Source organism: Carlito syrichta, unplaced genomic scaffold (genome assembly GCF_000164805.1).
Source record: "Carlito syrichta isolate Samal-C Ts95f unplaced genomic scaffold, Tarsius_syrichta-2.0.1 Scaffold135706, whole genome shotgun sequence".
In the NCBI taxonomy this organism is placed as follows: Eukaryota; Metazoa; Chordata; class Mammalia; order Primates; family Tarsiidae; genus Carlito; species Carlito syrichta.
In genome coordinates, this window is record NW_007079802.1 from 222045 (window position 1) to 233622 (window position 11578).

General features: G+C 50.5%; 1 protein-coding gene across 3 annotated transcripts in view; it reads right to left on the reverse strand.

Annotated features, from left to right (window-relative positions):
• GTF3C5 (general transcription factor IIIC subunit 5) overlaps positions 1-3976 on the reverse strand; it is a 19983-nt gene extending 16007 nt beyond the window's left edge. For 2 of the 3 annotated variants that reach the window (XM_008049509.2, XM_008049508.2), the window contains exons 1-2: positions 3570-3976; positions 1527-1746 (exon numbers count right to left, since the gene is read on the reverse strand). In XM_008049509.2, the coding sequence (XP_008047700.1) occupies positions 1527-1746; positions 3570-3716 (367 nt within the window). In that variant the 5' untranslated portion in view covers positions 3717-3976. The remainder of the gene's footprint in view (positions 1-1526; positions 1747-3569) is intronic. The other variant, XM_008049510.2, reaches the window with a different exon arrangement.
• Between the last annotated feature and the right edge of the window lie 7602 nt (positions 3977-11578).

The following is an 11578-nucleotide window of genomic DNA, read 5'->3' on the forward strand; positions in this document are numbered from 1 at the left end:
GGCTGAGGTGAGTGGATTGCCTGAGCCCGCAGGTTCAAGACCCGCCTGGGTAGGCGAGACCTCATCTCTACAATAAAATAAAAAAATCAGCCGGGCGCGGTAGTGCGCGCCTGTAACTCCGGCTACTCGGAAGGCTGAGGCAGAAGGATCACCAGAGCCCAACAGGTCGAGGCTGCAGTGGCTGGGAGCAGTCACTGCATTCCAGTCTGGGCGACAGAGTGAGAAATAGGAGGTGTGATGTTTTAACGAAGCACTGGGGAAACCTTGGCCCAGAAAGAGCAGCTCTCTTTGATGACTCTCACATCCCCCCAGAATGACTGACATGCAACATGCCCAACACATGGAACCCCAAGTCCCGTTTCTCCTTCTTTTCACTTTCTTATTCCCCTCTTTATTTCTTCTAGTCCCACTTTCCTTCCCCAACCTTTCTTCTCTTCAGATTCTGCCTTAGAACTACAGCTGTACTGACAGACATTTCTAAGCTTGTTAATAATTTGCCAAGTGCCTCCTGTGTGCCTGGGCCTGGCCCTTTAACAGGCACTGCCTCCCTGAGTCTTCAAAAGGGCCTAACAAACAAGAGCCCTGCAGCCCCTAACATACAGACAAGACTGAAGCCAAGTTATTCGTCCAAAGAAACTGGCAGAGCTCAGGTACGTACAAAGTCCATGCTCTTTCTTAACCTTCACCTTACTGCCTCCTCACTGGGGTTCCCTGTAGGTGGCAAACTTGATTTGAGGACTCTATGGGAGATACCCAGTCTGCTAAGAGTTCAAATGAGCATGAAGTCCCAAGGGACTGAGGGGAGTGGGAAAGCTGGGAGCAAGTGGCAAGACCAGCAGCAGTCAGGACCGAGAGACGTTTCTAAAACAGTGGGGAGCAAAAATTGGAGGTCTACTAACCAGATGTATTTGACCCAACACAATAGTTTTATTACAACTCGGGAACTCTCTTATCTCTTAGAACTCTAGATGTCTAGCCTCTTTTAAGAATGCTGAAGATTGTCAGGCACAGTGGCTCACACCTGTAATCCCAGCACTTCGGGAGGCGGAGGCAAGAGGATTGCCTGAGTTCAGGGGTTCGAGACCAGCCTGGGCAACTTGGCAAGACCTCGTCTCTATATTAAATTTTTAAAAAAATTAGCTGGGTGTGGTGTTGTGCATCTGTAGTTCCAGCTACTTGGAAGTCTGAGGTGGAAGGACCACTTGAACTCAGCAGGTCGAGGTTGCGGTGGCCATGAGCGTGCCACTGCACTCCAGCTTGGGTGAGACTCTGACTCAAAAAAAAAAAAGAATGCGGAAGATCAGGCAGCAATGAGCCCACAGTCTCTGGAGAACTACTGGTAGGAGGGAGGAAAGGCTGCCTCCAGGATGGGGCTTATGCTCTGCCATTCCCCACAGCCCTGGTCCCTTGTGCCTGGGGATGTCCTAGCCCATGTCACTGGTGCAGGTGGCCCACGCGGCTCCCACAGGCAGTTGGAACAACAGGCCCTGAATTAACCCACTGCTGCAAGAGTAGATTTCAGTTACCCTGAAACTTGTAAATGGTGGAGATGATGCCCAGGATCTCTATGTCAAATGTGACCTTGGTGGGGGCCTCGGCACCTGGTGCCCCCTTCCGCCGCCTTGTCTTCTTCCTGATGCGGAGCAGCAGGCTGCTGGTGCTGAAGCGGTTGGCACACACAGGATGGCAGTATGGGTCCTTGGGCCGGAAGTACAGCTCCAGCCTCTTGGTGGGGTCTGCGTAGATCTGTGCCAAGGCCAAGAACAAAATGAAGCAGTGACCAGCTGAGCAGCCAGTAAGGGGATGCTCTTTTCTCAACAAAAGCCTGATGACCTGGGAAGGGCCAACAGGCTTATGTTTCATTCTGAATTCTTAGTTCCCAAAAGACTCATCTTTTAAACCCAAGTAATTTGGCTTTTATCTAGTGGAAAATGAGAATATTCTCCTTCCTCCTAAGAGGTTGTAAAATTGGAGGTAACAACTGCCAATGAAGTCAAAATCATCATCTAGCAAGTGCCTGCTCAGTGTGGGGCATCATGTGACTTCTGAAAATGTGTCGGGGAGGTAGTAACACTCTTGGGTTTACCTTATTATTTTTTTCTTTGAGATAGATCTCACTCTATTGTCCAGGTTGGTGTGCAGTGGCATACTTATAGCTCACAGTAGCCTTGAACTCCTGGGCTCAGGTGATCCTCCCACCTCAGCCTCCTAAGTAATTGGGACTACAGGTGCACACCACCATGCCTGGCTAATTTTTAAGGTTTTTTTTTTAGAGACAGGGTCTTGCTATGTTGCCCAGGCTGGTCTCAAATTCCTGGGCTCAAACAATCCTGCCTTGGCCTCCCAAAGTGCTGGAATTACAGGCATGAGCCACTGTGCCCAACCCTGAGTTTACCTTTGAGGTAACTGAGACTTGGGAAGGCTGAGTGACTAGTCTAGGGCTACTTACCCTAGGAAATACCCACCCCAAAGGGTCTTGGTATGCAGTCCCATTTGCAAATGTCTCTAGGTCCAAAGGAGATGAAATCAATCAGTAATAACCATTTGGACTGTGACTACCTGTTACCTATGACTTTCCAAGCATATGAGACTGAATACCAAGGCTCTTTCGATTCCTTCTCCTTAAAAATCCTAAGAATAGCCGGGCTCGGTGGCTCAGCCTGTAATCCTATGCTTTGGGAGGCTGAGGTGAGTGGATTGCCTGAAAAAAATTAGCCAGGCGTGGTAGCGCGCGCCTGTAGTTCCAGCTACTTAGAACGTTGAGGCGGAAGGATCGCCGGAGCCCAGCAGGTCGAGGCTGCGGTGGCCAGGAGCGGCCACTGCACTCCAGTCTGGGCGACGGTGAGACTCCAACTCAAAAAACAAAAACAAAAACAAAAAACGTAATTTCAGCTTGCAATTAACAGGATGAGGAGGCAGGAGGTCACTTTAGTTAGAGCGGTCAGAGGAAAATTCTCTAAAGAAGAGACGTTGCAAGATCTGGTACATGTAAAAAACTTAGAGCCTCGTTCCTGTTCACCTACTTACTGTTTGATCTTAAACAACTGTCAGTTTTCTTGTAAAATGCAGACACTGACAGCTCCAACCTGGTAGGGTTCCAAGGAGGATGGAATGTAAACAAAGTAACTAGAACCGAGCCTAGCACAGAAAAAGATGTCAGCCATGACTGCCTTTAATCCCATAACAGTCTGTCCCTCTCTCAGGTAGATCAACAGTTCTTAATTTCCCAGTGAAATGAGGGTGAGGCAGCGCAACACACCCTGCCGGGCTGCAGTTGAGCGGAGTTCATGGCATGGATGCTGAGGCTGTGGCTCACATTTGGGGATGTAATGGAAAAGAGGTCCCAAACTCTCCCCCACACAGTCCTATCCCCTCTGTTCCCTGGAAAAAATAAACGGCCCGTCCCCCGCGACCACCGAAAGCAAAGTCCCGCCTACTAGCCGCGCCAGAGTCTGCTGCACGCTCCGTTGCCAAGGAAACCACACTTTCCCGGGGTGGAACCGCCCCTTTGGCCCGGGTTCAGCGACTCGGTCCCTCCCCGCGAGTCTCGGAGATTACTAGCCCCTTACCCGGGAGACGCCTTCCTCGCCGCCCAGAGTCTGTAGCATCTTAGCCACATCGCGCACCACGCCCGGGTACTCCACGCACACCATGCGCCGCTCGCGCCGCAGCTCCACGGGGACAGCGGTCCCCAGCCCCGCATCGGCCGTCTCCATCCCTGCCAGTCTGGCCGGGCCTGCCGCGGTTCGTTCCTCAAAGTGCTCCCCGAGGCCTCGCCTCAATGGTTCCGCGAAGGAATCGTTCCGAGCTTCCTCACCACTCGTATCTCCCTAATTCCTCCGGCTCAGCGAGACTCAAAGACCTTCGAGAAACAAACGCCCCAGAGGAGACCCCAAGGCTTCGGGGTAAACGACTGTAGTGTCTTCGACATTTTGTTTAAAATGAAGTGGGTTCGTCCGAGGGGCGGGACAAACACTTTTCTTTGTAGCCGGCCAGGGTTCCGGGGGCTAGGAAGACACCACCCACCCTCGACTTTAGCCAATGAAAACCCGAGGACCAGAGGTTTTTTTTTTTTTTTTTTTTTTTTTTTTTTTTAAGCCAATGAAAAGCTTGAAAAACTCTAGGTTCCACCTTCTTTTCCCGTTCCGTAGGTTTTAGCCAATACAAAACCAAAATTTGACCAAGTCCCCGCCCTCTTCCGGGTTTATTACCCAATGATAGTTCGGAGGCGGGCCCGAGGCAGACTTCCGGCTCGCGTCCCTGCGTGGGGGAAATACGTTCCCGCAGAGAGTGATTTCCGGGTCGGGGTCGGCTGGCCGGGTTTGTTGGTGCTCGGGTGGGTCCTCGGTTCCTGTGGCCACCGTCAGACCCGGCATTTCACCGCGCCTGCAGGGAGGCCGCGGGGAGCTCGAGGTGGAAAGGGCGAGCGCGAGGGAATTGTGCGCGGAAGCACCGCCACACAAAAACCCCGACGCGCCATCGCCCGGAGCTGGGGCAGAAGACGGGCGTCCCCCGTTTCATCTGTTAGGCAGGCGGCTGTTAAGCGCCTACGGTATGCTGGGCCCTACTCAGAGTAAAGGGGAAGAAGAGCATTGAGAAAGCGGCGGTGTGGCAGGCGCCCAGGGATCGGCTGGTGTGAATCCCTGCAGCGGGGAGCGTGGCCCTTCTTTGGAAGTAGAGGGAAGAGAAGTAGAGAGCAGAGCTGGGGAGATAAGGGTGAGAGGCCGACACGGGCCAGACAGGTCGTGGAAAAGATGTACCGGACGGGAGGCTGTTTCTGGGTGCCATGGCGAGCCCTGGAAGGGTTTTATGCAGGCAGGGCTGTGATCCGAAGTATGCATTTAGAAGGCCTCGCTGGCTGTTGGGTAGAGAATAGGAAAGAAAAGGCAAAAGTGGACTCAGAGGAGCCAACTCAGGCTGCATAATCCCGGCAAGAGGTGCAGCCTGCGGTCAGGGAAGCCGTAGTGAGAGTGGAAAGAAGAAACTGGAAGCTAGGCTATAGGGAGATAAAAATCAGCTCGAGCAAGTGATCCCTTGGGTGTGGGTATTCCAAGTTTCTGAAGTGATTTCTGAATCAAAAGATTACCTGGGCCGGGCGCGGTGGCTTCCGCCTGTAATCCCAGCACTTTGGGAAGACAAGGCGAGAGGATTGCCTGGGCCCAGGGTTTGGAGACCAGCCCGGGCAATTTGGTGAGAACTCATCTCTTCAGTAAATCAAAAAATTAGCCGGGTGTGGTAGCCTACACCTGTGGTTCCAGCTCCTTGAAAGGCTGAGGCAGAAGGATTGCCTGAGCCCAGGAGGTCAGGGTTGCGGTGGCTGTGAGTGTGCCACTGCACTCCAGTTTGGGTGACAGAGTGAGATAATGACTCAACAACAGCAAATGGCTGGGTGTCGTGGCACAATCCTGTAGGCCCAGCTACTTGGGAGGCTGAGGCAGCAGGATCGCTTGAGCTTAGGAGTTCAAGGCTGCAGTGAGCCATGATTGTGCCACTGCACTGCAGCCTGGGCAACAGAGCGAGACCCCCATCTCATGATAGCTAGCTAGATAGATAGATATAGAAAAAAGTGTAACCTGGATGTGCAACTATGTTGGAAGACTTGGCAAGGAGTCCCAAAGCTTTGAAAGAAGGCCTCACCCTGAGAGTACAGTGAAGAGTCCACAACCAGCAAATGATAAGTGAGCTAGAGGAACCATATATTTCCACAAGGAGCTGCACATAAAGACTTGTTACTCTCTAACCTGTGCTCTCCCGTGGAGACTTGAGCATCCTGCCACCAAAAAGGATTCTGTGTAGTGAGGCCAACGTGATTCTCCAGAATTTTTCATGCCTTGGGATGAAATTTTCTTTCAAATTTTTCATCTTTGTGTTTCAGTCTCTGCTCACCAAGCAATCTTCTGATGGTTTGTTTAATTTTCCAGAAAGGAGAATCTGAATAATGTATATTTTACCCCTGCCTGTAACTGTAAATACATTGGTGTATTGATATTCACATCAGATCCCTGTGAGTTTAATACACATGAGTCAGCCCTGAAGACTTTACCATTAATAAAATATTGAGTGCACAATTAAATTTGAATTCATGCTGTGTTTGGATCTTCTATAATAAACGTTTATTTATTGCTTATCTGAGAGTCAAATTTACCAGCCTGGGCAACATAGCATAGACCTCATCTCTACCAAAAAAAAATTAAAAAATTATAATTAGCCAGTCGTGGCACACACCTATAGTCGCAGCTACTTGAGAGGCTGAGGCAGGAGGATCCCTTGAGCCCAGGAGCTGTGGTGAGCTGTGATTGTGCCCCGGCACTGCAGGCTGGGAATATAGTAAGACACTGTCTCTAAAAAAAAAAAGGAATTAGCTAGGTGAATTTTTATTTGCTAAAGCTGGCACCCTTACCTCTGGATACTGAAGAAATGGAGTTGCTGAACCTTCAAAGCTGGTTTCAAACCACCTGGAAGCTTAGTGAGCCCTTCCTACACTCCTATGACCCTCTAGTTTTACCTGCTTTAATCTCTTCTCCTTATGGAAGCAAGAGTGATCTTTCTAGAATAAGATCTCTCTGTTCCTGTCTGCAGTGGAACCCCCCCCCCTCCATTCCCTATTCCATCACCTGACTGACCGCTCTTGGTCCTTCAGATTTCTGCCTAGACTTCACTTTGTCTGGTAAATCCTCCCATTGGGATGTAATTAGGTTTTATCTGGAGCCCTCATGATGGGGTTAGTTCCCTCATAGAAGACTCTCCTGTGTGAGGACACAGCAAACGGGCTGCCATCTGCAAGCCAGGAAGAAAGCCCCCACCAGACACTGTACCTGCTGGGACTTCCCAACCTTCAGAACTCAGAAATAAATTTTGGGGCTGGGCTCGGTGGCTCAGCCTGTAATTCCAGCACGTTGGGAGGCCGAGGTGAGTGGATTGCCTGAGCCTGCAGGTTCGTGACCAGCCCGGGCAACTTGGCAAGACCTTGTCTCTACAATAAATCAGAAAAGTAGCCAGGCGTGGTAGCACACGCCTGTAGTTCTGGCTACTTGGAAGGCTGAGGCGGAAGGATTGCCAAAGCCCAGCAGGTTGACACTGGGGTGGCTGTGAGTGTGCTACTGCACTCCAGCCTAGGTGATGGAGTGAGACTCCAATACCAAAATAAATAAATTTTGGTTGTTTAAGATCTCAAAAAACTAGTTTGGTGTGATTGTCTGTGTGCATGGCACCCAAACTCACCCCTTCATGGAGGCTGAAGCACTGTATTTTTGGCTTTTTCCCCCACTGGTAGAGTGGCAGCTTCCTGAAGGTAGGGACCATGTCTGTCTGGTTTACCACTGTTTTTCCAGGCCTTGGCATGGGGCTGGGCACAGAGCAAGTGCGCAGGAAATATTGATTGAACAACTGAATGAAGCCATTTGACTCATTTGAGCCTTTGGTTCAGTCCAGCCTCTAGGTCAGGGCATGGTCATGAAGACACTAAAGCAAAGCCCACCTGTCCCCATAGTGCACAGGAACTGAAGAGGGGTTGGGGTAAGGGAAAGACAAGGGGCCAACCCCAGAGCATTGGACCAAGCTTCTCAAGGACAGACTTGGTCCTGCCTAGGATCCAAAATGGGTGGGTCAGAGGCAGGAGGAAGACCGTAATGCCAACTTGGGAGCAGAGAGAAAACCAAGAAGTATCAGGAACCCAGGGATTCAAAGCAGGCAATGGTGACACTCAATATTTGTGCATTGAAAGGGTACTTTCTATTTCTGATTTTAGGATTTCTGCTATGGTTTGAATATGTCCCCCAAATTTTATGTGTTGGAAACGTAATCCTTCTGCCCTCATGAATGGATTAATGTCACTATCATGGGAGTGATTTTGTTATCTATTTTTATAAAAACAAGGTTTCTGCTGGGCATGATGGCTCACACCTGTAATCCCAGCACTTTTCATTAGCCCAGCAGTTTGAGACCAGCCTGGGTAGCATAGCGAGATCTCATTTCTACAAGAAAAAAAAATTAGCGGGGTGTAATGGCATGTGCCTGGGAGGCTGAGGTGGAAGGGTCACCTGAGCCCAGGAGGTCAAAGCTGCAGTGAACTGTGATCATACCACTGCATGGGTGGGAGAGTAAGACTCTGTCTCAAAAACGCACGTTCTCTCTGGCTCTTGCCTTCTCACCATGTGATGCCTTCCGCTATATTATGGTGCAGCAAGAAAGCCCTCACCAGATGCCAGCACCATGCCGTTGTTCTTCCTAACTGCTAGAACTCTAAGAAATTTATTTTCTTTGTAAATTACCAAGTGTGTGGCATTCTGTTATAACAGCAGGAAATGAACGAAGTCTACAGGGTGGGAGATTTCATCCCATTGGACAGATGGGCTCAGGGGTCTCTGCAGCTCCAGCCACCACCTATGGGCTGAATTAGGGCATGGTGGGGGTTGGAGAGTGGCCTGTATGTCACTTCCACACAGGAGAGATCTGGAGCTACTGAAGGATGCTTGGGTGCTGGTGCCCAGCATCTGCTGCCCAGGGAAAGGGTGGGGACCCGGCCCAAGACAAAGAAGGGTGCATCTTCCACTGCCAACCCTCAGGAACCCTGCCCCCGAGAGAGGTTGGATGGTCCATGCTCTCTGGGATGATTTGGGTTTCAGGCTGAATCTCAGCCTTAGCCTGGACCTGGCAGGAGCTTCCTGAGGGCAGGGACCACGTCTGTCTGGTTTACCATTGAGCTTCTGCCATCGAGAAGCCCCGAGTCATTGTCTACATGAGGTGGGGAAGATGCACTTGCCTCTCCCACTGGCCTTCATTTCTGTGCATGGGCACTGGCCTACTAGGTTTGAATATTTATAATTTATATATGCTTAAATTATTTCTTTCACACAGCATGTGGGGGGGGGTGTGAACCTACTCATTGGCACCTCTATTTTATTTCCTATTTATTAGTTTTTATGTAAAAAGATTTTAAAATAGAGACGATGAAAATAAAATAATGAAAAAATAAAAAATCAAAGCAAAACAAAACAAAAAGCCAAAACAAACCAACCATCAAAAAAATAGAGAGAGACCAGATCTTGCTATGCTGCCCAGGCTGGTCTCAAAACCCTGGGCTCAAGCAATCTTCCTGCTTCAGCCTCCCAAAGTGCTGGGATTACAGGTGTGAGTCACCATGCCTGTCACTTCGACTTTGGACTTCTGGTCTCTGGAACAGTGAACACACATTGTTGTTGGGTTTAAAGTTTCCCAGTTTGTGGCAATTTGTTACGGTCACCTCAGGAGACCCATGCAGTTGGTCAGAGGGCCTTTGTGTTTCTATGAATAAAGCATTTTAAAGATTTGTTTTGGGGTCATGAATTTTTCTGTCATAAGCAGGGCAGTTTTTCTTCCCTCAAGTTACTGAAGGTCAGTCACTGCAAATCAGGCCTCCCCTGCCCCCACCATTTCTCACCCTTTCATGGGACCAGAGGCCACCCATTCTCCGGCCAGGGGCCTCTCTGAGCTACTGCTACAACCCAGTCTGGGTGGCTAGATTATAGCAAGGGTCATTTTATGGACTAAATATATGTGCCCCCTCCCAATTTATATGTTAAACCCCTAACCCTCATACATGGTTTGAGGAGGTGGGGCTTTGGGGATGTAATTAGGTTGAGTCTGGAGCCGTCATGATGGGGTTAGTCCCCCTAATAGCAAAGACAAGAGAGCTCACTCCCTCTCTACTCTCTGTTGTGTGAGGACACAGCAAGAAGCTGCCATCTGCAAGCCAGAAAGAGAGCCCTCACCAGACACGGGCGCCTTGATCTGGGCCATCCCAGTCTCCAGAACTGTGAGAAATAAATTTCGGTTGTGTAAGCCCCCCAGTCTATGGGATTTGTGTTACAGCAGTCAGAGCTAAGTCAGGTCATTTTACCGAATCCACTCAGGTGCCCACTTAACAAATGCCCCCTACTATGTGCTTGACACTGTGGTAGGCTCAAGATGGTACAGCAGAGGCCACCAACCTCTGCCCTTATGGCACTCACTTTTTTTTTGAGTTGAGCGCGCTACCACGCCCGGCTGATTCACTTTTTTTTTTGAGTTGGGGTCTCCATCACCCAGACTGGAGTGCAGTGGCCGCTCCCGGCCACCACAGCCTCGACCTGCTGGGCTCCGGCGATCCTTCCACTTCAGCCTTCCAAGTAGCTGGAACTACAGGCGCGCGCTACCACGCCCGGCTGATTCGCTTTTTTTTTGAGTTGGGGTCTTATACTGTCACCCAGGATGGAGTGCAGTGGCATGATCATGGTGTTCCTCATTGCAGCCTGGACCTCCTGGGTTCAGGTGATCTTTCTGCTTCTGCGTCCCGAGTAGTTAGGACTACAGGCACACATCACCAAGCCTGACTTTTGTAGAGACAAGGTCTTGCTATGTTACTCAGACTGGTTTTGAACTCCTGAACTCAAGCAATCCTCCCACCTCAGCTTCCCAAAGTGCTGAGATTATAAGTGTCAGCCACTGCGCCAAGCCAGAACTCACATTTGATTAGCAGAGGCCGACAGCAGACCAATATAAAAAAATCCACATCTCATGGAATACCAGGTAATGAGGACTTGCTTTGAGGAAAAACAGCCCAATGAATTTTAGATGACTTGTGCAGTCAGCCCTGCCATGCACATTTCCCTAATATGCCCAGCTCCCTCCTCCAATCCCAAGGAAGCCATGAAGTGAGTTCTCTTTTTTTTTTTTGAATCAGAGTCTCACTCTGTCACCCAGACTGGAGTGCAGCGGCCGCTCCCAGCCACCGCAGCCTCAACCTGTTGGGCTCCGGCGATCCTTCCGCCTCAGCCTTCCAAGGAGCCGGAACTACAGGTGCGCACTACCACGCCCGGCTGATTTTTCGATTTATTGTAGAGATGAGGTCTTGCCAAGTTGCCCAGGCGGGTCACGAACCCACGGAATCAGGCAATCCACTCACCTCAGCCTCCCAAAGCGCGGGATTACAGGCTGAGCCACTAAGTCCACACAGGCTCACATTCTCCCTGGGCAGCTGAGACACATGGTGTGGGAGGAGTGGGGTGGCTGGCACCCCTACACCCCAGGATCCGTGGTCTCAGCCCAAGCACTAAGAATGCACCAGGCCCAGAACTCCATTGCCCCAGTGTCCAGTGAATTCTAACCCCTGCCCTTGATACGCACACCTGAGGGAGAGTACACATATGTCCTGCCTGCTGAAGTGTACCAGGGTGAAAAAGGCGCTGCGGGTTGATTGGCAGGGCTGAATCTATGGGAGGCAGATGGTGGGGAGGCAGGCTGACACTCTGACCACTGCCAAACTCCCATGGGTGACTCCTGCATTGGCACCATTCCGGCTCACTGCAGTCTCCACCTTCTGGGCTCAGTAATCCTCCTATCTCAGCCTCCCGAGTAGCTGGGACGACAGACATGCGCCACCATAGCCAGTTAATTTTTGCACTTTTTGTAGAGATGAGGTCTTCCTATGTCATCCAAGCTAATCTCGAACTCTACCCAGGCTAGTTGCAAACTCCTGGGCTCAGGGGATCCCTCCACCTCAGCCTCCCAAAGTGCTGGGATTACAGGCATGAGCCACCAGGTCTGGGCCTCATATTCTAAA